Below are 27,493 nucleotides of genomic sequence, written 5' to 3'. Positions count from 1 at the left end.
TTAAATTTATGGGACATGTCAGTCAATCTTAACGCAAGATTTGGGAATGCAAGCATTTATGCCTTGCACTCTTACTGAGGATGAATCATCTGCATATGTTTATGATCCAGAAACAAAGCCCAGTCCTCTCATCAGGAGGCTTTATCTCCAAGGCCCAATACAATCTTAATGTGAAGATCATGCTTATTGTACTTTTGACTCATTGGGTATTGTTCATTATGAATTTTTACTGGTCAAACAGTAATAAGGAATATTGCAAAACAGCCAGAAAAGTGAGAATCAGGGAATTGGTGCTTGTATCACGACAACACCTATTTCCATTCAAGAATTTCTTGTGAAGCACAGTCACTGTACTCCTCCCCCCCCCCATCGGCTGTACTCTGAATTTAGCTCCTACCCTTGAAAAATCACAGATTTGCAATGAATGAGGAGATTATTTAGATTGTGACAGCAATTCAAAAGAAGCCTATTGACATTGCTTCCATAAGCTGTGTGTGTGTGTGTGTGTGTGTGTGTGTGTGTGTGTGTGTGTGTGTGTGTGTGTGGTGTGTGGTGTGTGTGTGTGTGTGTGTGTGTGTGTGTGTGTGTGTGTGCGTGCGTGCGTGCGTGCGTGCGTGCGTGCGTGCGTGCGTGCACAAGTGCAATGTCAAGGAGACTACTTTGAAAGTGATCCATCCAAATAGCTGATAATCTTCACCATTTCCTAATTATTAGTTCTCTCCCCAAAGTTTTTGATCACATCTCATAAAAAGCCTTAATCAATTTTAAAATATAAATAAGTAGATATTAATCATCAGTGATGTAACTAGGATTTTTTGGTACCATTGATGAAATATCAGAATTGTGCCTTTGCTTTTCATTAATATGACAAAATACAACACACAAGCTATGTACTGAATTCTAATATACATATCTGATGCTGTAAATATTTTGTATTTAAATAAAAGTATTATGGCTGTAATATGTACTTTTGTACTGAAGTAACTACTTCAACAGAACCTTGACTTGGAGTTGTCATAGGTCCTGTCAAATTATGTCTCTAGATTTGTCTAACTTTTCTAGGTATAAATGTGGTCCTATTGTGATTCAGTTTTTTTTAACTCCATTCAGTACCTAGGGTGATTTGCTGCCTATGGCCATAGCCATATTAGCCATAACCCTAGTTACGCCACTGTTAATAATTGTTTTTAAATTTAAAATAAGCTTCTTATATTAATTATGATAATAATTTTGTTTACATTTTGTTTCCCCTTTTTCTTTCTTTTTTTTTTTTTTTTTTTTAGACCTGGTCCTGGAGGCCGTCCTTGGCAACCAAATACATCAACGGTAAAAAAATTGTACTCTTGATCTTATTGTTATAATGGTATAGAGGCCCATACTGAAATTATTAATTTTACTGTGCACAAACTTTATTTACAGAGCTAAACATTCATTTCTAAGAATGGAACTCTTCTATTTGTTTATAACAGTAGTGCAGTTTTTTTAAAGAGTCACTTGTCACTCTTACATCCTTTTTTATCTAAAATGCCAATGCTAATACTTTACTAATATTAAGACAAAAATATTAACTTCATATCATACAATATTTCAATGTCAGTTGGGTCTATTTTCAAAATAGGTACAGTGTTTTGAAAACAGTATATAAATGGAGAATGATACAAAATATTTTTAAAAATGTATTTTACAGTTTATTTATAGGAAGTCTCTGATATATCCACTCATCAAAATGTTGTTAAATGCAGAGTGAAAAAACTGCTTAGCAAAAGACTACTTTTTTTCTTTCGCTTAAATCACTTTAGTTGTAGGGAACGGGCAATTACATCAGAAAATTTGAACTTTTAACTAATGCATAGCCATTCATTCTAGGGCCATATTTGCATTCCCTCTTCAGTAGAAGTTAGCAGAGACTTCCACCAAAGTTTCTGCTAATTTACTTAAATTATACCTTCTATGTGTCATAGAAACTTGCATTGCACAGGTGCTAACTGCTAGTTATCTCTGCAACCTGTCTGGGGTTCTGTTCACTAGAAGAACTTAACATTTACCACAGTCCCAACACAAAGTAGAGTTAGGTACTCATGTGAATATCTTCTAATCAAATTGATTTTCTTTGGATAATTGAGAACTGTGGAGACCTCGATTACCATCTAATAGTGGGTTTTGCTGGTAACGTCAGTCCCTCTCACCAAATTATATTGGTATGGATTTCAGTGAGTGATCTTATGGTTCTAATATTAACTACTGTAAGGATGCTTTCTCTCCCCAAGGTGGAGTGAATCTTCTAGAGGTGCACTGTTTGTTGTTCCTTGGTATTCTTGTATTCTTTCACTGGAGCTACCTGAGACTACTTGTTATTATTATTAGCCATATGGTGCAAAGAAGCCTTATTCTGCACCAGCAAAAAAAAAAAAAAAAAAAATTCCCTAGTTACCCTGAGAGAGAGAGAGAGAAATAGAAAGGAATCACCAAGAAAGAGAAGAATAATAATATCCAGCTCAGGACCCTGGGTGTGCCAAGCCCATACTCACCAGATGGTGAGTATGGGCTTGGCACACCAACTTCATAAAGCCCCTAGGACTTTTTGAAAAGAGCAAGCCAGTGGGAGTGCTCTTCCCTTCCTATTTGTTGGACTTCCTGGTTAGGCTGAATTGTGTTGTAAAATGTGCTTGGATATTTTTCAGGTATATTTGATGGTTTTCTGTGATACTATAAAACACTATTTCTTTCTGTCACATTTCCTAAGCTTAGTTCTCCCAGTGTTAAAATTGGACTAATATTTATCCCATTTTAAAAACAATTTTCAGTCCAAAAAAAAAAAAGGTCCGGATAGCAAATAGGCTAAATTTAAAAATAAACAAGATAAATCATCTCAGTGCCGTCTAATTGTAAGATCCTGTATATATTTTATGATGCATCAAAAGTTAAAGGGCTTAAAAAAAATGAAGTAAGATAGTAGGATGAAGAATGTGCAGAATCTAACACTAATATTCAAACTTGTTTTAAGTGTTCAAAATTCTAGCCAAATGAAGAGAATAAAATAAAACATGAGTATTCTGAAATATAATAAATAAAGTGAAATGGGACAATTTGGTTTATGGTGTTATCACTGGATAAGATTAAAAATTGCTGAATTGAACTGTACTCATGATACCGAATCATAACATTTACAACACACATTCTATAGTATCTCAGAATAAACTTAACTTTACAAAAAAAATTCGTTACCAAATTAAAGATATGGATAATAACGAAGAAAAGGAACTATTAATTATTATTAGCAGCACCCTGCACTAGAATGCAATACTTTTTAATCCTTTTGGTAGACAGCATTTTCCATGGTAACTTTTTTGGCGAAGGTAAAGAAAAAGTCTATGAAAACAATAGCAGACTCCTTTCCCAATGCTGGAGCACTACACTCTGCACTTGGTAAACGGAGAACTTGTGCGATCAGTCAGTTGTTGTTGTTGACAAGTTTTTCCCATTATACACTTGGCTGGCAGCCTTCCAATACCCACAACAGTAAAATCCAAACAGCATTAAACAAATAACATGGGTTCTTACTCAGCAGCATAACCTCAGCTCATTCATAAGGAATGGATGTAAAACTAGCTACTTTGCAGATTTACCCTACTACATCTTAATAAACTTGTCAACTGCTCGTGTCAGTTGTCATGGAGTCAGTAACAAAGTGATGTGTCTACTTTTGGCTGACGGCATAAGATGATACCTAGCATTTTAACATTGGAATATGAATAACAAATAATTTCCACACATCTATTCACAACCATCATTCCTCAGTTTGAATTTATCACTCCTCATGTTTAGTCTGAGCAAAAAGAAGAATGCCATCAGCATTGAGCTTTCTCATTCCATTCAAGGCCTTAAACACCTTGATCAGATCTCCTTGCAGGTGCCTAATCTCTAGATGCTGCAATTTGCTGAACTGAAGCCTTTCTTGGTAAGAGCATCCACCTGCTCTTGTGGATAGTACATTTGGTAGGATCGCCATCCCCCCCACTGGGTGGGAAAGACCTGAGTTTGAGTCCCGTCAATGATGGGAGGAATTTTTTCGGAGCCTTTTTCACCGTGTAGCTGAGTAAGTCAGACGAGGTCAGCATGGTTCTGTTTTTCTTCCAGCAAACAGAAAATCAACCTCAGAACACATGGCATTGTTTGAATGTAGGTTATTGATCATTAGGAGATGCAAGCAGTCTATTGTTATATTCATGAAGACAGTGCAGGTGGTGGGGGTGAGAGAGAGAGAGAAGAAATAAAATGACCTGTAGTCTAGATCAATATGTCTAATACAGCTACTAAGACAACGTTGAAGAGGATGCCTCCATGGGCAGGAGCAGCAGTGCATAGCACACACACGCTTCTTGATTAGACCAGGGTTCGAGCCTGTGACCATCAAATACGGAGGATGCGGAAAGGTCAGGGAATGACCACCACATATCCCCGGAGAAATATGGCCTTAGTTGCCAGTGCTCCTAAAAAATCAAATAACAAAAACAACAAATGTTGAAGCTCTACAGTGTTGATGCTGACTACAATTTGTCATGAGTAGGCAACAGCACATCTGTTACTGAGACATTAGCATTAGTAGGGCATATGATACAAGAAAGCAAGCTTATATACCATCAACCAAAGAAAAAAAAAAAAAAAAAATCCCTTCCCATTTCACCAATCCATTCACTCCAAATGTTTATCTACTTCTGCCTTGAACTTAAGTTGCTAACCTCCACTACAACAGATGGAAATTTTTCCAATTATCAACCACCCACTGACTAAAGGCGAATTTCCATACATCTCTTCTACAATTGTCTTTCCTCAAATTAAATTTATGTCCCTCAGCATTGAGCTTGCTCAAACCATTCAAAGTATTATGTTACCTCAATCAGATTACCTGACATGTGTCTAGTCTCCAGAAGTTGCAATTTGCAGAAATTAAGCTTTTCTTGATAACACTTATCCTTTTCCCCTCACCAATCAGTTGTCAGCAGCTCTCCATCTTTCCTAAAATGAGGTCTCCAAACCTGTAAACAGTACCCAAGGTGTGACCTGACCATTGCCTTATACAAGAGGACAATCACCCCCTTATCACTGCTAGCAAAATTCCTTAATATCATTGACAAGACACCATGAGCAACTCTTGCAGCCTCTTTGCACTGCTCAGAAAACTTCATATCTGACTACATGGTTACCCCCAGTGTCTTTTCATTTTCCACTACCCTGAGTGTAGTACCACCCAGTTGATATGTTACTCTGGAGTTACTGATACCCATATACAGTACAATAGCATTCGCAGAACTATATGATGCAAGAAAGCAAAATTATACAGCATCAGAAAAAAAAAAAAAAAAAAAACCTGATTTCACCCATCCATTCACTTCAAAAGTTTGTCCATTGTTCCTTGAATTTAAGCTATCAACTTCCACAACAACAGATGGAAGTTTTACCAGCAATCAAACCATCTGCTGGGTAAAGGCAAAATTCCAATCATCTATTCTATAACTGTCCTTTCTCAATTGAATTTATGCCCTCTCAATTTTGTAATCTCAGCAAGAGGAAGAATCCCATCAGCATTGAGCTTGCTCAACCCATTCAAGGCCTTATACACCTCAATCAGATTACCTTGCAGATGTCTAGCCTCCAGATGCTACAATTTACAGAATTTAAGGCTTTCTTTGTAAAAGCATCCCTTCGTTCTCCTCGCAAATCTTGTTGCCCTTCTCTGTACTCATTCTAACAACTCTACATCCTTCTAAAATGAGACTTCCAGACCTGCATGCAGTACTCAAGTATGGCCTGACCATTAGCTTATACAAAGGAAAAATCACCTTCTCCCTACTAGCAAAATTCCTGTATATCAGTGATAAGACCCCATTGACCTGCTCTGGCCACCTATATTCACTGCTCAGAAAACTTCATATCTGTCTGCACAATTACCCTCAGATCTTTTTCATTCTACATTACCCTGAGTGTAGTACCACACAGTTGGTATATTTCTCTGAAGTTACTGCTATCATATGCAGTACTTTGCATTTGTCAGTGTTAAACTTCAGCTGCCACTTCTCAGTCCATCTGCCCAAATTTTCTAGATCCTATTGCAGTAGCATACTGTCGTTAACAATGCCCACCTTTGTACCATCTGCACACTTAGACTCCTTGCATTATTCCTGATATAACATCATCAATATCATTAATAAATATAAAAAACAATGGGCCCAGCACCATAACTGGAGGACTCCACGAATAACATTTTTTTTCAGCCTGGACTGTACTTGTTAACAGGAGAGATTGCTTCTACAGGGATGGGATACACTTAAATAGAAAGGATGCAAGAATATTTGCTGATGCTATCGAGTCAGTGTTAGGTGGGTCGGAAAACTGCTAGCTTGGGGGGAGACAAAGACTAATAGATTAACAGTAGCCACTGGCAGAGGTGAAAGAGATTCTTGCACTGCTTCTATTAGAATGAGCAGAAGCCTGAAAAACAAGATGCATGGTATTTCAGAGACTGCTGGGAGCCATTGCGGTACAAGTAAACACATGGGTTGTGTTAGGGTAGCTAAGAATAGAAACAGGTGCAGGTATACTTGCGTGTACACCAATGCTAGGAGTTTAGTAAATAAATTTGATGAATTTGAGGTATTGCTCAAAACATCAAAGGCAGATATTGTTGGGATATCAGAGACGTGGTGTCACACAGATATAAGGAATGCAGAACTGGAATTTGGGGAGTACAATGTGTACAGAAAGGATAGACAGGATAGGAAGGAGGGAGGGGGTTATGCTATTAGTTAAGAAACACATAAAAACCAAGGAAGTGAAGCCAGTCGACATCGCTGGACAGTGCAGTGTTGAGTCAGTTTGGTGTGACATAAGCATTGGGAGATCAAAATTGAGAGTAGGAGTGTGCTATAGGCCTAATGACTCTGATGAGTATAATAAGGAACTGTACAGGGAAATAGAGTGGGCCAGTAAATCAGAGAGTCTTATAATGGGAGATTTTAATTTCCCAGATATTGACTGGAATTTGAGGGCTGGTTACTCACACACTAGCAGGGCTTTTGTGGATTTATTGGATGATTGTTTTCTACATCAGCATGTTCGGGAGGCAACTAGAGGGAGTAATACTCTTGATTTGATTATCAGCAGTGATTCTTCATGCATTAAGAATCTGCAGATAAATGAACCACTAGGTGGCAGTGATCACAGTGTGCTGAAGTGGGATTTACCCAAAGAGGTAACTACCATTAGGGGTAAAGGGAAGGGTTATTGCTTCCGTAAAGGCGACTACGATGGACTGAGACAGTATTTAAATTCTATACACTGGGACCAACTGATGATGTTACCAACAGCAAATTCAAAATGGGAAGCATTCAAAGAACTTATCTTGGAAGCTACTAGGCTTTACATACCAACTAAGAAATATTGTTCAAGGTTTAGGCCAAAATGGATGTCAGATGAACTAATGTGGCATATGGTAGAGAAGAAAAATGCATGGGATACTTACAAATTAACACATGACACAGAAGCCTATGATAGATACAAGTTGATATGCAACCAAGTTACAAAGGAGGTTAGGCAGGTGAAGGCAGATTACGAGAAATCCTTGGCAAGGGATGCAAAGAAAAACAGCAAAGAGTTCTTTACTTATGTAAACTCTAGAAGGAAGGGGATGAATCAGATTGGTCCACTTGATATTGATGGGTCAACTGTTGATGATCCTGCTCAAGTAGCTAACAAACTAAGTGAATATTTTGCATCGACATTCACACATGAGGAGTTATTCAGCGAGGGGAATGCCAGAGGTGTATTCAACTGAAGCAGTAAGCTACAGAATCTTGAAATAACTGAGTGTAAAGTGGAGGAGAAACTGTTGAAGATAAACACAAGAAAGGCACCCGGGGTGGATGGGATCTATCCAGTTATATTAAAGGAGGCAGCAAAGGAAGTAAGCAAACCCTTAGCCATAATTATGAGAGCTTCCTTGGACTCAGGGGAGGTACCCATAGACTGGAAATGTGCAAATGTGACCCCAATTCACAAAGGAGGATCAAAGGCTGACACAAGTAATTATAGACCTGTGAGCTTAACTTCTGTTCCAGGAAAATTAATGGAGGCACTGGTTAAAGAAGCACTGCAGGATCATTTAGACAAGTCTTCAGTTATAGCTCGGACAGCATGGTTTTGTTAAGGGGAAGTCTTGCCTGACCAACTTGATTGGATACTATGATGCAGTCACAAAAGAACTTGGATCTTAGAAAGGCTTTTGATACTGTTGCACATGGAAGACTGCTACACAAATTGGAGCAGTGTGACATTGGAGGCAAATTGCTGCTATGGATAAAGGGGTGGTTGAGGGGGAGAAGACAGAGAGTGGTAATCAATGGACACTGCTCATTGTGGACTAATATTATTAGTGGAGTCCCTCAGGGCTCAGTGTTGGGTCCATTATTGTTTTCTGTATTTATAAATGATATTGATGATGGTATATCAAGCTTAATGTCCAAGTTTGCAGATGATACAAAGGTTGGCAGGGTTGTCAAGGACACTACTGACACTATGCTGCTGCAACAGGATCTGGAAAGGTTGAGCAGATGGGCTGAGAGGTGGCAAATGAAGTTTAACATTGACAAATGTAAAGTACTACATATGGGAAACAGCAACCCCAGAGCAACGTATCAACTCTGTGGTACTACACTGACAGTGGTAGAGAATGAAAGGGACTTGGGGGTGGTTGTGCACGCAGATATGAAGTTCTCTGAGCAGTGCAGACGGGCTGCAAGAGTAGCTCATGGAGTATTGTCAATGATATACAAGAATTTTTCCAGCAGGGATAAGGAAGTGATTATTCCATTGTATAAGGCAATGGTCAGGCCACACCTAGAGTACTGTATACAGGTCTGGAGGCCTCATTTCAAGAAGGATGTAGAGCTGCTGGAACGAGTACAGAGAAGGGCAACAAGATTAGTGAATGGAACAAAGGGGTGCTCTTACGAAGAAAGGCTTAAGTTTTGCAAATTACAGTGTCTGGAGACTAGGCACCAGCGAGGTTATCTGATAGAGGTATATAAAGCCTTGAATGGTTTAAGCATGCTCAATGCTGATGGGATTCTTCCTCTAGCTCAGAAAAATCACCTGAGAGGGCATAAATTCAAATTGAGGAAAGACAGATGTAGGATAGACGTGCGGAAATTTGCCTTTAGCCAGCGGGTGGAACAGACTTCCATCCCTTGTGGTGGAGGTTGATAGCCTAAATAAGTTTAAGGCTCAGCTGGACAGGTATTTTGAATGAACAGAGGGGTGAAGTGGAAGTGTTTTTTTTTTTTTTTTTTGGCTGATGCTGCATAAGCTTGCTTTCTTGCATCAAGTGCCTCTACTAATGCTAATGCTAAAAACATTAGTCCATGAAGAGCAGTGTCCATTCATTATCACTCTGTCTTATCCCGATCATCAACAATCCTTTTATCCATAGCAGCAGCTTGCCCTTAAAGCCATACTGCTCCAATTTGTACAGAATTTTTTTATGTTCAATAGTATCAAAAGTTTTCCTGAATTCTTGGTACAGTCAGACCTCACTTTAACGAATTCCATATATCGAAATTTTTTGATTTCCCCTTGGTCATTACATTGAAAATAGTTTCCATATAACAAACTAGCCGAGTGGGTAAAGTACCTGCCCGGCAACCCAAAGGTCGCGGGTTCGATTCCCGCCTTGGGCTTGGATCAAAGTACTGCAAAAACCTTGGGAGGTGCAATATGGCCACAGAAGCCAATGCGCCAACAACTACCAAATCAAAAAAATAACAAACTAATTTCGATAGACCTGGGTACGCTTCACGCATCTGGCGTTTAGGCAATAAAGCTGATGCTGTAGAAAGCATGAATTAAGAGCTAAAAGGATTAAGCATTAATCCCTTTAGCTTTTAATAGCTAAAAGCTTTAGTTTCATGAATTAGGAGCTAAAATATTTTGCAATTTAATGGTGCCTGTAAAACCCTGCAGGAGGAAACTGGCCAACCACGGCACGGGATAGAAAAAGATGGAAGTTTGGATGAGTTCTTTGCCCAGCAGTGGGTCAGCAATAGCTAAAAAGAAGTAAAAGCTATGCAACTTATACACTATTATGCTGAGAAGTCACGCTGGTCAGCTGCTCACAGCCATTGACAAAAATTATTCCCGATGCAGGCATTGGCTTTGGTCAACCTATTTTCTACCGTAAGCATCCTATTAGAGAATTAGGAGAGAGTGATTTTCCTTTATCTCCAAAATTCATCTGTTGTTTCAAAGAAATGAGTCATCCACACTTTCACTAAATTTCACCCGTCTCTGTTTACATGGTAACTACAAGTGGTCCCTAATTTCAGCTTTGTTTTAACTGCTATGCAAGTAACCTTAGTGTCTAAGAGGAAATCTTTGAAAGTAGTGTGAAAAAGTGGAAGTGCTTAATAGTGTAGGTTGCAGCATTTAAAAAAAAAATCACTTTAAAATTTGATGCCTTGCCAGTAGTGTGGCAACCATTCTGAAAGACCCTTTTTCGATTCTCAAACTGTTTGAGGAAATGGGACCCAGTCGGAAGCGTGCGAAATTATGCCTTTGGGAAAATGTAGATGAAGCAGTTTTTAAGTGTATGAAGTTGATTCGAGACCAAAACATGTCGCTATCAGGGCTATTAAAATAAAAGAAAAGGCTATGGAGTATGCATTTTTTCTGGAGAACAAAACAATCCAAGCTAGTTCTGGTTGGCTGGACAAATTTAAAGAGCGTCATGGCTTACTCAAAAAAGTTATTTCTGATGAAAGTAGAGTTGGAATCGAAGAAGACTATACCCATTGGAAAGAAACAGTTTTGAAAAAAATTATGGTGGACTACGAGTCCAAAGACATATTCAACTTTGATGAAACATGTCTATTTTTTAAATGTTTGCCGAACAAGACACTGACTTTTAAATGTGACAAATGTTTAGATGGTTAAAAATGGTAAGGAATTACACGCTTGGTTGCAAATATGGCTAGTAATAAAAAAACTGAAGCTTTTGGTAATAGGTAAAAGTAAATAAGCCCGATGTTTCCAAGGAATAACGTCTCTAGAGTTGGACTACAACAAAAAACCTTAAATGATAAGCAAAATTTTTGGGCAGTGGATTTTAAATTTCAGTAGAAAGACAATGAAAGAAAACAGAAAAATTGCGTTGATTGTCGACAACTGCCCTGCCCACCTTCACTCAGTAATTTCGAAAACCATTAGAAGACATTGAGCAATCTTGGGAAGAGTTCCAAGCAAGGTTTGATCAGTGGAGAAATTGTTCTCGACGAATATTTAGGAGTTGATTATGATGTCATAATGGCTGAATATCCGAGGGACTCCAACATTTTGGAGAGTATTTAAAGAACTAGTGACAATATCGACGATGAGTTGGATGAAAATGAGGGAAATATTAAACCTTTCAAGCAAATATTGGCAGCATTTGAAACTTTACATCTTGGCCTTCAGTGGGAAGAAAATGTAACAGAAAATATATCTGAGTGTTTAGAGTTTAAACAAATGGGAACATTTTTATGAATGGCATACAGTAGAATCCAATGTACAACAAAAAATAAACAAATATTTTACAAAATAATTCTTAAAAGTGTACTAATAAATTGTGAGCATATATTACGCCCACAATACAATAACCAAATATTTTACGACATAATTCTTAAAAGTGTACTTATAAATTGTGGGCATCATGTAAGTAGCCATTTCTTAATATGTATGCATTAATAAATTATTTTAAAATGTTAGAAAATTTATTCATTCCCACTTCTTTCCCATCTTTTACTATATTTCTAAATTTACAGTATAAGTTTTCATTGTTGAAAAGTTCATATTTCTTTATAACGAATTTTTTCAAGGGAACGATCAATCTCGTTATATAGAGGTCCGACTGTATATGATATCAACATTATTTTTTGCATCCACTTCCTTTATGATCACATTGTAGTATCCAATCATATTGGCCAGACAAGATTTCCCCTTAACAAACCCATGCTGTGTCTGAATTTATTTACATCTTTAACCAGTGACTCCATTATTTTACCCAGAACAAAAAATTAAACTAACAGCTCTAATTATTCATATCACCCTTTGATCCCCTTTGTGAATTTGGAATTGCACATCTCCAGCCTGTGGGGACCTCCCCTGAATCCAACGATGCTCTCATGATTTATGGCTAAGGATTTGCTTACTTCCTTTGCTGCCTCCTTTACTATAACTGGACAGATCCCATTCACCCCAGATGCCTTTCTTATGTTTAACTTCAACAATTTCTTAACCATATTTCTCTCAGTTATTACAAAATCATTTAGTCCCTGATGAGTTTAATAAGCTTCTGTCCTCCACTTACAGAATTCCTCATGTGCGAATGTAGAGGTAATATACTCATTGTTTGTCACCTATCTGAGCAGGATCATCAACAGTCGAACCATCGATATCAAGTGAACCAATCTGATTATCCCCTTCCTTCTAGACTTTATATAAGTAAAGAAGTCTTTTTGGTTTTCGTTGCATCCTTTGCAAAGATTTCTCATAATTGGCCTACACTTGCTTCACCTCCTTTGTGACTTGATTGCAGACTAGCTCATACTACCACAGGCTTCTTTGTCACCTGATAATTTACATGCATCCCATCCCTTTTTCTTCTCTGCCACGAGTCTCATTGGTTCATCTGACATCCATTTAGACCTAAAATTTTAACAGTATTTCTTGGTATGAAAATCCTAATAGCTTCCAAGATTAATTCCTTGAATGCTTCCCATTTAGAATTTGCTGTTGGTATCATCATCAATTAGTCCCACTCTATAGAATTTAAAAACTGTCTGAGACCACTGTAGTTTCCTTTAAGAAAGCAAAAACCCTTCCCTATGCCCCTAAAGGTAGTTACAATTTTTAGTAAATCCCACATCAGTACAATGCAATCACTGCCACCTAGTAGTGCCTTTATCTGCAAATTCTTAATGCATGAATAATCATTGCTGATAATCAGATCAAGAGTATTACTCCCTCTGGTTGCCTCTCAAACATACTGTTGTAGAAAACAATCATCCAATGATTTTTCATTGGATGATTGTTTTTCATTGTACTGATCAGTCAGAGTCATTAGGCCTATAACACACACTACTACTCTCAACTTGGTTTTCCCAGTGTTTATGTCACTCCATACTGACTCAAACTCAGCTGTCTACCCATGTCAACTGGATGCACTTCCTTAGTTTTTGTGTTTCTTAAGTGACAGCAAAACCCCTCCTCCCTTCCTATCCTGTCTATCTTTTCTAAGGGGAATTTGGAATTTGGGGAATACACATTGTATTCCCCAAATTCCAATTCTGCATTCTTAATGTCTGTGTGACACCATGGTGTCTTCACAAGTGTGACAGCCTTTGTTGTCTTGACTAGTACTTCAAATTCATCAAATTTATTTACTATACTCCTAGCATTGGTATACATGCACCTGTTCTTACTTTTAGTTACCCTAACACAACCCATGTATTTACTTGTTTCATGATGACTCCCTGCAGTTCTTGAAATCCATAGCAACTTGCTTTCCAGACTTCTGCTCATTTCAACACTGCAAGAATCACTACCACCTCTGCCTATTGTTAATTCATTAATCTGTGAATCCCCCAAGCTAGCTGTTTCTGACCCACCTAACTTTGCCTCGATAACATCAGCAAATATTCTTGTACCCCTTCTATTTAAATGTATCCCATCCCTATAGAAGCAAGCTTTCCTGTTAACAACCACACAGAGAAAAATTCTACCCCATGAGCCTTGCATAGTCTCTCCAGGGATGAATTGATTGACAAGGCTCTCATGATATACTCCCTCCTATCATGTATAGGTAGAATTGCAGACACTGTCAAATTTAACCCCAAATCTCAACATTTTTTCAACATTGGCCTGTACTTCTTAAGTAAGTCCGCAGATCTACTACTCTTAATGTCATTAGTACATCTGTACAACATCAGCTTTTGTGACCTTAAAAGATGATGTCTGCTCCACAGTGTCATCAATCTTTGCCCCAGGCAGACATACCCTGCTCCTATTCCACCTAACCTTTTTGCACATTATTTTTCCCATTTCCTTTACAATTGAGTCACTGACAATAACTAGCTCCTCTGCAACTAGTGCATTCTATGTTGTCTGATGCAAAAGAGTGAGCTCTAGCATTGAGTTGGGCAGCTGAGAGCTTGATGGGGATCCCCATTTTATTCCTTCGAGGGCATCTATCCTATACCTCAAACTCTCATTGATGCCCACCCTTATTTCTTGACACTCTCTGCTCCTAGCACACAAAGACTAAATCCTCCTTGGCTAAATCATCTCTTGTTCCAGAAAGTCCACAAACATTTTACATTTTGCACATTTTTTTAGACTGTGATGCATTAGAAAACCACCCTCTTCCTTCTACCCCTAGCCACAGCACTCCACTACTCTGTGCTTGTTGCTTTGCTGCTCTAGTGGGGGGCATGATTTCCATTTAAATACCATTTAATTGATGAAAAATTAAAATTAGTAGGATTAATAAATTTCATTAATTAATTGACAGTACTGGACTAAGCTTGTTTCTAAGGCTTTCTTGGCTTGTTTCTAATTCTTCAGTTTCATTTTCTGCCTACACCAAAGCTCACAACAATTGTAAAGCAGTTATTAATCAGTCCAAACTAGAGTTTGAACAGGCTAAGAGTAGAAAACTTGCTTCTTGCCCTAATGGCAGCCAAGCATTCTGGTCTCTTGCCAAAGCTATTGGCCGCAACTTTTGCCCATCTCTGCTCCCACTTCTGTCCAAACCAGATGGTTCTGTTGTCACTTCAGCCAAGGATAAAGCTGACCTGCTAGCATCCCATTTTGCTTCCAGCTCATGTATTAATGATCTTGGTAAAACACCTCCCACCATTCCCAACACACTCTATTCAATGCCTCCTGTGGTCTTCCTTCAAAAGGATATCAGAAGGATTTTGATGAATCTTGATGCTAAGAAAGCTCCAGATCCTGATGGTATTTCTCCACTTGTTCTCAAAACCTGTGCTCCTGAACTTACTCCTATTCTTTGCCGCCTTTTTTCACTTTTTTATTCCAAAGGTATTTTTCCTTCTGCTTGGAAATTTGCTCATATCCAGCCAGTTCCTAAAAAGATTGACAAATCCCTTCCATCCAATTATCATCCCATTGCAATTACTTCTACTCTTTCTAAAGTAATGGAGAAATCAATTAACCACCAACTCTTAAACTACCTAGACACCTTCTGTCTGATCAACGATCGGCAGTATGGATTCCATCAGTGTCGATCCACTGGTGATATTCTGGCTTATGTTACCCATTTATTGAATAATTCAATGGAAACGTTCGGTGAAACATAAGTAGTTGCTCTTGACATCTCAAAGGCTTTCGATCATGTTTGGCATAAAGGTCTTCTAAACAAGCTTCCATCTTATGGTTTGTCAACTGTTTTTAGTAATTGGTTATTCAGTTTTCTCTCTGAGTGGTCACTGAGGGTGATGGTAGATGGCTCTCTGTCTTCTTACTGCTCCACTAATGCCAGTGTCCCCCAAGGTTCATTTCTTTCCCCCACTCTTTTCTTCTTGTATATTAATGACCTTCTTCCATTGACTGGAAATCCTATCCATAGTTTTGCCGATGATAGCACATTGCATTCTACTTTCCATTTTGAGAAACCTTGTCCTTCTCAATCAGCTTCAACTTCTCGAAAATCTTCTACCAATTCCTTAAATGCCGATCTTCAGGTAATTCTCCAGTGGGGCAAAGACAACTTAGTTGATTTCAATCCTTCTAAAACTCAGTCTTGTCTTATATCTCGAAAAAGGATTCTTTTGCTCCTATTCTTATCTTTAGTGACACTCCAATTTCTAGACAAAATGATATATCTATTTTGGGGATTACCCTGACTTCTAATTTCTCTTGGCACAAGCACATTACAAATATTGCTTCCTCTGCATCTAAAACACTTGGTTTTCTCTTTCACTCTCGGCGTTACTCTTCTTCCAAACAGTTGCTCACTCTGTATAAATCACAAATCCACCCTGACATGGAATATTGTTCCCACCTCTGGGGTGATGGCCCCAAAACCTCTCTCAGACTTCTGGATTCCATTCAGAAGAGGGCAGTTAGGTTAATTAATGATTCATCTCTAACAGAGTCTCTCCACTCGCTGTCTCATAGACGTACTGTTTCTGCTGCATGCATCTTCTACAGATACTTCCATGGGCACTGTTCTTCTGAATTGGCTTCTATAATTCCCGCTCTCTTTCAAAACAATCTGAACACGTGCTGCCACCAGCCAACATCCATTTACTGAACAACTTCAAACTCACAGAACCAACTTTCCATCTTCCTCATTTATTCATTCAGCTGCCGTTTTCTGGAACAACCTTCCTTCATACATATTTCCTGAAAATTACAATATACAGAAGTTCAAAGTCCCATGTCAACAAATATCTTCTTTCCTCTTCTCAACCTCCAACCCAACCACGGTACTAAGTACTATAGGTTCTAATACCTCTCGTGTTTGGGGTTTACATAAAAAAAAATAAATGAATAAAATAAAAGCTGATAGATTCCTAAATGCAGTGATATGTATTACATAAAAGTCTTATGTAATGCCCTATGCTGTCAAGAGATATAAGTTATGTTATTCCATATCGATCTAATATACTACAACAATCGCGGCAAGTTTCGTATGGTACAAGGTTCTACAGATACTAAGTAGTAACTTGCAAAATCTCTATCTAAATTCAAAATAAACTAAGGAGGCGCTACTATAACTATAAAGCTACTTCTAGAAAAGAAATTAATGACGATTAAGTGAATAAAATGGCAAAAATTTATCATAAAGATATCCTTTTGAAGGAGTTGAAAAATCTTTTCCCACCATTAAGATGTCAACAGAAGAAAATAAACTTGCATCTGTACAAAATTCTATAAATATGGACTAAACAAAATTCTAAAATTGAATTTAATAGTCCCTGAGGCTTGTCATAGACATTATTTTGCATATGACATTTCTGGGCTTATTACCTGGAAGTATAAAACGCTGATGGCACTGATATTTGGGTCCCCACTTGTGAGTCAAGTGGAATGAACTTTGGTGAAGTCCAGTTGTTCTACAACAACCAGATCTTGTTGAATCTTAATAATGATTACTAATAGTGGGACTATTAATAATTCTGGGTTTACACCCCCCATGTGCAAGGCCTAAAAACACTTCACCTAGTATACTGGAGTTGACCACCCAGATACGAACCAACTTAAGCAGGGATCGAGTAACAGCTTTTAAATGGTAAAACCTATGCTTAGTATCCAGAGCAAGGCTCCAGCAGTCCTGTCTCTTTCATCATGCGGTATGATGAGGTTATGATGGACATCATGGAAAGATCCAATATTATTTATGTAGTAGTAGTAGTAGTAGTAGCATTTGATGCAAGAAAGCATGTGTATGAGCTTATGCAGCATCAGCTAAAAAAAAAAAAAAAAAATCACACCATTCCCTCCAAATGTCTGTCCAGTTCCTCCTTAAATTTATTCAACCTATCAACTTCCACAACAATAGATGGAAGTTTGTTCCAGCAATTAACCACCCACTGGCTAAAGGCAAATTTCCGCACATCTATTCTACATCTGTGTTTTCTTAATTTGAATTTATGTCCCCTTAGGTTCGTAATCTGAACAAGTGGAAGGATCCCATCAGAATTCAGTGTGCTCAACCCATTCAAGGCCTTATACACCTCAATCAGATCACCGCGCAGGTGCCTAGTCTCCAGCCACTGCAATTTGCAGAACTTAAGCCTCTCTTGGTAAGAGGATCCCTTCATTCCCCTCACCAATCTTATTGCCCTTCTCTGCACACGTTCAAGTAAATCTACATCCTTCCTAAAATGAGGCCTCCAGACCTGTATGCAGTACTCAAGGCGTGGCCTGACCATTGCCTTATACAGAGGGATAATCAACTCCTTTTCCCTGCTAGCAAAATTCCTATATATCATTGACAAAACCCCATAACCTGCCCTGGCAGCCTGTCTGCATTGCTCAGAAAACTTCATATCTGCCTGCACAATTACTCCCAGGTCTTTTTTCATTTTCTACCACCTTAAGTGTAGTACCACACGGTACGTTTCTCTGGGGTTACTTCTACCCATATGGAGTACTTTGCATATGTCAAGGTTAAACTTCAGTTGCCACTTCTTATCCCATCTGCCCAAATTATCTAGATCCTGTTGCAGTAGCACACTGCCATTACTGTCATTAACAACCCTGCCAACCTTTGTATCATCTGCAAACTTCGACATTAAGCCTGATATACCTTCATCAATATCATTGATAAATATACAAAACAACAGTGGACCCAGCACCAAACCGCGTGGGACTCCGCTAATAACATTAGTCCACGAAGAGCAGCACCCATTGATTACCACCCTCTGTCTTCTCCCACTTAACCATCCTTTTATCCATTGTAGCAACTTACCCTTAATACCATTCTGCTCCAATTTGTACAATAGTCTTTCATGCGCAATAGTATCAAAAGCTTTCCTGAAATCCAAATAGATAATATCAGAATTATTTTTTGCATCCAGTTCCTTTGTATCCACATCATAATATCCTATCAAATTTGTCAGACAAGACTTTCCCTTAACAAACACATGCTGCATCTGAATTATTGCTGCAGTCTTGTCTAGATGATCCTGCAATGCATCTTTAACTAGTGACTCCATTATTTTACCCGGAACAGAAGTTAAATTAACTGGTCTGTAATTACTCGTGTCACCCTTCAATCCCCCTTTGTGAACTGGGGATACATTTGCACATCTCCAGTCTGTGGGGATCTCCCCTGAGTCCAAAGATACTCTCATAATTATGGCCAAGGGTTTGCTTAGTTGCTTTGCCGCCTCCTTTAATATAACTGGATAGATCCCATCCACCCCGGGTGCTTTTCTTATGTTTAACTTCAACAATTTCTCCTCCACTTTGCTCTCCAAATGCTTAACAAAATCATTAAGTATCCTGCTACAATTTGATAACCTTCTGCCATTTCCAAACCTTAATAACTCCTCGTGTGTGAATGTAGAAGCAAAATACCCATTCAGTTTGTTTGCTATCTGGGCAGGATCATCAACAGTCGATCCATCGATATCAAGTGGACCAATCAGATTCATCCCCTTCCTTTTAGAGTTTATATAAGTAAAGAAATCCTTGCTGTTTTTCTTAGCATCTTTTGCCAAGGATTTGTTGTAATCTGCCTTCGCCTGCCTAACCTCCTTTGTGATCTGATTACAGACTAGCTTATATCTGCCATAGGTTTCTGCGTCGCTTGATAATTTATATGCATCCCATGCATTTTTCTTCTCTGTTACGAGTCTCATTAGTTCATTTGATAACCATTTAGGCCTAAACCTTGAACAATATTTCTTAATAGGTATGAAACGTTTAGTGGCTTCCACGATTAATTCCTTGAATGCTTCCCACTTAGAATTTACTGTTAGTAACATCGTCAGTTTATCCCACTGTACAGAATTTAAAAACTTTCTGAGACCACTGTACTCACCTTTACGGAAGCAAAAACCCTTTCCTTTACCCCTGATGGTAATTATATCTTTAAGTAAATCCCACATCAGTGGGATTTACTTAAAGATATAATTTAGGAACCACTAGGTGGCAGTGATCACAGTACACTGTGATCACTGCCACCTAGTGGTTCGTTTATCTTCAAAATTCTTAATACACGAATGATCACTGCTGATAACCAGATCAAGAGTATTACTCTCTCTGGTTGCCTCTCGAACATGCTGCTGCAGAAAACAATCATCCAATAAATCCACAAAAGTCTGACTAGTGCGTGAGTGACCAACCCACAAGTTCCAGTCAATATCTGGGAGGTTAAAATCCCCCATTATAAGATATTCTGATTTACTGGCCCCCCTCTATTTCTCTGTATAATTGTTCATTGTACTCATTCGAGTCATTAGGCCTATAACACACTCCTACTCTTATTTTTGCTTTCACAGTGCTTGTCACACCAAACTGACTTAACAGTGCACTGTTCATCTATATCAACTGGGTGCACTTCCTTTGATTTTATGTTTTTCTTAATTAACAGCATAACACCTCCCCTTTCTGTCCTGTCTATCCTTTCTGTACACATTGTACTCCCCAAATTCCAGTTCTGCATTCCTTATATGGGCGCCTCCATAGCCAGGGTGGGAAGGAGCAGCAGTGCGTAGCACACACTTCTTGATTAGACTGGGGTTCGAGCCCATCACCACCAAATACGGAGGATGCGGAAAGGTCAGGGAATGACCACTGCATATCTCGGAGCAATATGGCCTTAGTTGCAAATGCTCCTAAAAACCAAATAACATATCATAGCATTCCTTATATCTGTGTGACACCACGTCTCTGCTATCCCAACAATATCCGCCTTTGATGTCTTGACCAACACTTCAAATTCATCAAATTTATTTACTATGCTTCTAGCATCGGTATACATGCAAGCATACATACATGTGTCGAGAGTATGCTTTTTTATATTGTACTAGGCAACCTCACCATATATTTACAATACCATATATACAGTATACAGATACAGTTCATTATATCATACAGAGAATGAAATATATCCATTCAAATATAAGCAATACTGCCTTAAGTCCATCTGCAAAAAGAACCCTCCAAGAAGAATTTCATTATCCAAATCGTGCAGTACAAGGAACTGTGCGATCTTACTGAAATCGTTCTATGTACTTATAGTCTGAGAGACAGTGAGTCTGCCACAGCACAGGGAACTGCACATTGCTACTGATCCATCTGAAATGCTTATGTTATGAGAAAAGCAGTGAGTAATCCACCTGAAGTCATGCAGAACAAGAAAGCGTAGAACAATTTCATGAGTGAAAATGTACTATAAATGACATTTGATCGGCCTGCTAAATGATCAGTGCATCATAATGAGCTGCAATAGATGTTCTAATTGAGACTAACAGTGGTGAATTACCCATACATTTTGTTGGTTAGTAGCGCAATCATCTCTGCACGAAGAGTGATGCAGTGCATAACAATAAGTGCAGCACAAATAGCTGCAACTGATGGTTCTTTACATTACACAGAGAATATTGTCTTTCTCTGTCTTTCTCTCTGAAACAATTTGGCCGTCATTTCCTCCCACACAGGATAAGCTCTCCCACCTATGATTAGAACAGTACTGTATCCTGCACCTACCCTGTTGAAATATCGAAATCTATCCTAATGATTATCTAACCTGCTTGTTCTCCATTCAGCTACAAAACCTTATTACACAGTGCAACAATTAATTTCCTTGCTCCTCTATTTGTAACAAGATTAACTGTCTTTGAAATACCTGGATGGCAAACTCTTGGATGGATTTGAAGTCCACCTCTGTTCCTACCAGAAGTTGTTCACATCCAGGGTTCAATGCATGTAGATTCATGTGTTCTTGTTTATACTCCAGCACGACCACCAGATCAGTGGAGTTTTCAATACAAACATTTATCATATTCATTAGTCACGGGCTTGAACCCCATTCCACTCAAACGGTGTGCTATGGCACTCTTACACATGACCACTCGGCTACATCAGGCCTAAGAGGGAGTATTGTTATACAAGTCTTTCATGGCCAAAAGAAGGCCAGAGGTTAGCATAAAATTCTTCAGTAATTTTGAGAGCAAGTTTGATTTTGTAAGAAAGTTCAGGTCAGTTCTCAACCGTGCTATTAATTTCTCCCTAATATTGGAATATTCATAACAGTCATATGTCCTCAAGTTTCATCTTTCCCACAGATGCAAGCAGAACAGTCCACAATACCTAATTCATGGAAATTTGCAAGAAAATGATCCATGTCCTGTCAAGAAGGTGGCTTGTAAATTTGGACTAAACCATCTGGACGAAGATTTATTATTAATATTTACACACAGAAGGAATTTATTTGTAATGGAACCCTTAGTACTATCATTCCATCTCACCTGCCATTGACCAACCAAGATAGTTCAGATTTGGTTCTTCTTTCTTTGTATGTGCCAGTGCAATCAGTTTCAATTGATAGACTTTATGGTACTCCACACCTTAAGTGAAAACTGAATGTAGGTTTAGAGCCACTTATTTCTGCACTCTAGCTACTAGATAGTCTACCAGACCAAACCTGTTATAACTCAGTAGGAAGTATCTGGATCAGCTAGTATATAACTGGTCGGGAAAAAAAAAACTTTATTTTGCTCATTGATAAAATTCAGGGTGATTCTTGTCAATTTCACATTGCTGAATTCAAATATGGCAAACATATTGCTGTAACACTCACCAGTTTTAAGGGATAAAGGATTAAAGTCAAAAACTAAGTTTTTAGTAAAAAAATCTTTCATATATTTTAAGAAAATGTTACATACAATACTAAATATTGAATAGTGGGTCTGTTAACCTTATTCTATTTACAAAAATGTTTATCTGATAACAAAACACTTATTTTGTCATTTTTTGCTTTCTTTAATTGTCTATTGGTGTCTCCGTACAAGGTTCCAATGGTAGTCTGCCATCATATTTGGACTCCATTTTTCTCTAGTATCTTTCTTCCATAAGAATAGAAAAAAGTTGAACACAGTCAAAGGTTTCATCTTGGTGAAACCTTTCACCGTGTTTCGGAGACTGCCCCCAAGTTTTCAGAAAAAAAGTCTAAATGAGAATGTAGGGAAAAGCTTTAACAACATGCTGCATCCCAACTCTCTGTACGCTAAAATTAGCTTATCCACAATTTCTCTGTAATTTTGTGATTTCACATTGCCTAAAAAGCTCCGACAGACATTTTCGGATGCCCTTCCGGGCTCTTATTTCTGTAGCATTTAATTTTTTTTTGTGAATTCGTCATCTTGGAATAGCATTTTAATTTGAGTACCCACAAAAATTCTCTCTTTAATCTTGTCTTCACTGATTCGAATAAACTTTTGCCTCAAACAGTAAAACCCTTCTCCTTTTTTGTCCCTTAGTTTCAGAAATATTTTTATCAAACCTAGCTTGATTTGCTAAGGAGGTAAATAGATTTTTGACTTATCCACCAAAGCAGGATGTGCTACATTTTTCTGTCTGATGTAGTTTCTGAACAGCCTGGCCATGTTTTCTTGTTTTTTCCCCTTGTAGTGGCAATCTTTCGCTTGGCTACTCTACTCGCATAAAAAGTAGCAGAATTTAGTGTTTCGGCCTTGCAACCCAGTCATCAGCAAAGCTATCACTTCTAGGTCTGTACAGATATTCCATTTGTATTCTTGATAGCATATTTTTTGCAAAAGAACCTTCTCATACATTTCCTTCATGTGAACTGTATCTGCATCGGCCAATGGTATAGATGGATATTTATTTCCATTATGGAGTAAAACTGCTCTCAAACTGACCTTAGATGGATCAATGTAAAGCCTCCGCTACTCGGGGACGTGCTTTCGATGTAACTGTTTCATGAATTCCTGGACATCTTTACAATAAAACAAAGCACCATCCATGGACTTATAGGTTGTTACATTAGATTGCCTCTTCCTATAAAAAGACAGCTTGACACCCTTTTTAAGAAGATTCCACTGCCTGCTGAAGCCATGATCTTAGTAATTGATTGAGCCTTGGTTTTTGGAGAAGTCCAAATCTCTGATCAAATCAATCAATTCGCCCCGAGTGATTAGATGCAATTTCGCAGTATCAAGAGTTGAAAAGTCTGGATCTGTACTCGTTCTGGGTTCTGCATCCTCCGGAGACTCCTTTTCCAATCCTGAATCAGAGTCAAGTCTATAAGTTTCTGGTGGCTTTGGCACTGGCATTGTATTGTTGTAAGGAACTGGCCTTAGAGCAGATGGTATGTTGGGATACTCTACTTTATGCTTAGATTTCCCAGAAAAACCAGACATATTGGATACGCAAAAGTAACAATCATTTATGAGGCCTCGGCGTTCCCGCCATATCACCGGAACGGCAAAAGGCATCGATTTAAGACTACCTCTAAGCCAGCCCGTTAATGTCCTTGAACATGATCTACAGGAAAATTTTTGGAGCCCATATTTTATCTTGATCTCCAACCTTACGAGTTCATAGGCTTTTCTTACAGTTGTGACAGTGACTTCTGCAGTGATTTTAATATCACTTCTCTGCAAATGTAGCAAAAGCTGTCAGGCTTATTTTAAGAACACGACATATTTCATGTACAGTTGAGGTCCGCACACATGAGAACACAATTAAGAAATTGTATATTTTTAATTTAAACACAGTTCACATTTACACTTAAGCACACAATACTTGTTTATAAACACTAATTCACTAGGCGCCTCCGTAGCCAGGTGGGCAGGAGCAGCAGTACGTAGCACATGTTTCTTGATCAGACTGGGGTTCGAGCCCATGACCACCAAATATGGATGATGCAAAAAAGGTCAGGGAATGACCACCGTATATCCCTGGAGCAATATGGCCTTAGTAGCTAATGCTCCTAAAAACCAAATAACAAACAACAAATAATTCACTAAAACACTTATTCACTATCACTCTGTTCACCACTTGCTCACTGAAACACAAATACAATTTTCGAAATACAAAAATGCTTGTATTTCAAAACCCGCTTGCATATATACCAATAGAGAAGTTTCTAGGAGGCTCACAATGTTTCTAGAGAACTCCATTAAAGCTTCTAGAATCTTCCAACCCAATCGATGTAAAAATATTCTAGAACACTCTAATAGATTTACCCCAGGGGCTCACATCTGGTGAGTATGGGCTTGGCAAACCCAGGGTCCTGAGCTGGACCCCGGGTTTATCATCATTCTTCTATTTTTTGCTTTCTTGGTGATTCCCTTTTACTCTCTCTCTCTCTCTCTCTCTCTCTCTCTCACTCTCTCTCTCTCTCTCTCTCGCTCAGGGTAACATGGGAAAATTTTTTTTTTTTTTTTTTTTGGTTGGTGCAGCATAAGCCTCAGGCTTCCTTGCACCATGTGGCTAATAATAATAATAATAATAACATTATTATTATATAACTAGAAAAAAAAAATAAATAAATAAAATAGATGGAGACGATAATTAAACCAACTACAGTCTTTATTTTCGGTGAATAACCTACAATATTTGAAAACTGAGGGCAATGAAAACTTTTTAAGCATATATTGTAGATTTTGAACATATTTCCTATATGAGAATCTGTCGAAATTATAACACACTGACCAGTAACTATCTGTTTCTACTGTGCCAGCTAGTTAATAGAGAGATTCTGAATAAATTGCTTGTGTGTGTGTGTGCGCGCGCGATACATTGTTGAGGACATTATGTTAAGAGTCTGTACACCATATCCAAAAATACCATTAATTCTGGCGCCTCTGTAGCCAGCTGGGCAGGAGCAGCAGTGCATAGCACACGCTTCTTGATTAGACCGGGGTTAGAGCCCATGACCACCAAATACGGAGGATGCAGAAAGGTCAGGGAATGACCACTGCATATCCCCGGAGCAATTTGACCTTAGTTGCTAATGCTTCTAAAAATCAAATAACAACATCCATTAATTCTACTGAATGCACTTACTGCGAAAAGATCTAAAATTGTCAAAATTTTCATCATTCATTTCACAGTTATACACGGTCTTAAATCTAATCTCATTGATGTCCATTTACATCACAATTTGCGAAGCCCTGCTTACTTTTTCTAACAGAATCCAATTTTTAGTTGCTTCAAACTGCCCATCTCAGTTTTCCTAGTTACTTCCTCAATGATTCCTTTCACTTCAGAGATGATACTGTATTTCTGCATATGTCTACTTTGATATTCTTTATCAAATTCATCTCAAATTATGTCAAATTCATCTGCTGCAGCTATCATTCCCCCAACTCCCACAATCATTCAGAACTCTTTGACTTCCTTTTTTTTTTAAATCCAACTTTCTTCAGGCTAACTTTCCTAACAGTATGGTACTTTTCCTGAATGAATTTAATGTTTACAACTCCAGCCGACTTTATAGTTTTCTAGTTACAGCAACCCAACTATTTAGATGCTGAGGCTTTTCCAATGACCTTGCACAGCTTGTTCTTTTACCCACCAATGGTTATCGTAAGTGAACATTAGTAAAAAGTGGTAAAAGTATCCTTTTTTGCCCAATGGCATAGATCCCTCCAGAACAAATTACCTTAGTATTTTACTACCTCTAATGTTATAGTGTTTCCCTATTGCTACAGAGTTACTGTTTATTTCAATATATATGGAGAGTTTTCTACATTTACATAATTTGCTTCATTATTGCACTAAATCAAACTTTTTCTCAAAAACTAAGGAATGCCATTACAGTAGTGCAAGACTAATACAACTTGTTGCAAATTATTAGCATTAGCTTTAGTTGAGTCATATGATGCAAGAAAGCAAACTTATATAGCATCAGCCAAAAAAAAAAAAAAAAAAAAACCTTCCCATTTCATCCATCCAATCACTCCAAATGTTTGGCTAGTTCAGCCTTAAATTTATTTAAGCTATCAACTTCCACAACAACAGATGGAAGTCTGTTCCAACAATCAACTACCCCCTGGCTAAAGGCAAACTTCTGCACATCTATTCTACAACTGTCTTTCCTCAATTTGAATCTATGCCCCTTCAGGTTCTTAATCTGAGAAAGCAGAAATATCCCATCAGCATTGAACCTGCTCAAACCATTCAAGGCCTTATACACCTCACTGGTGCCTGGTGTCCAGATGCTGCAACTTGCAGAACTTAAGTTTCTCTTGGTAAGAGCACCCCTTTTTTCCTTTCATCAATCTTGTTGCCATTCACTGTAATCAATCTAGCAACTCTCCATCCTTCCTAAAATGAGGGCTCCAGACCTGTACACAGTACTCAAGGTGTAGCCTGACCATTGCCTTATACAAGGGGATAATCACTTCCTTGTCTCTGCTAGCAAAAGTCCTATATATCATTGACAAAACTCCATGACTACTCTAGCCGCCTGTCTGCACTGCTCAAAGAACTTCATATCTGATTGTACAGTTATCCCCAGGTCTTTTTCATTTTCCACTTCCCTGAGTGTAGTACCACACAATTGGTGCGTTTCTCTTGGGTTACTGCTACCCATATGCAGTACTTTGCATTTATCAGTATTAAACTTTAGTTGCCACTTCAGCCCTTCTGCCTAACTTTTCTAGATCCTGTTTCAGTAGCATACTGTCTTTACTGCCATTAACCCTGCCAACCTTTGTATCATCTGCAGACTTGGATATTAAGGCTGATATACCTTGATCGATATCATTGATAAATACACAAAACAACAATGGGCCCAGCACCGAACCCCGGGGGACTCCACCAATAACCTTAGTCCATGTAGAGCAGTAGACTAAGGTCACAGGTGGTAGATGACTTTCATTAACTGGTGAAATACCACCACTTTGCTTATTGGAGGCTTGAAGTGGTGAAACCCATGTTTAGTCTCTAGAGCAAA

The 27,493-nt window shown here is 38.3% G+C and overlaps 1 protein-coding gene across 6 annotated transcripts in view; it reads left to right on the top strand.

The window, feature by feature from the left end:
* LOC150077541 (single-stranded DNA-binding protein 3-like) overlaps positions 1-27,493 on the top strand; it is a 729,210-nt gene that overhangs the window by 471,190 nt on the left and 230,527 nt on the right. For all 6 annotated transcript variants that reach the window (XM_090386678.1, XM_090386675.1, XM_090386677.1 and 3 more), the window contains one exon: positions 1,284-1,326. In XM_090386678.1, coding sequence (XP_090242804.1) covers positions 1,284-1,326 — 43 coding nt within the window. The remainder of the gene's footprint in view (positions 1-1,283; positions 1,327-27,493) is intronic.

This window comes from Mastigoproctus giganteus, chromosome 12, assembly GCF_048544385.1.
Source record: "Mastigoproctus giganteus isolate SK-2022 chromosome 12, ASM4854438v1, whole genome shotgun sequence".
Taxonomy (NCBI): Eukaryota; Metazoa; Arthropoda; class Arachnida; order Uropygi; family Thelyphonidae; genus Mastigoproctus; species Mastigoproctus giganteus.
The sequence above is the reverse complement of the archived record's forward strand: the minus strand, read 5'-3'. Positions and strand labels throughout refer to the sequence as shown.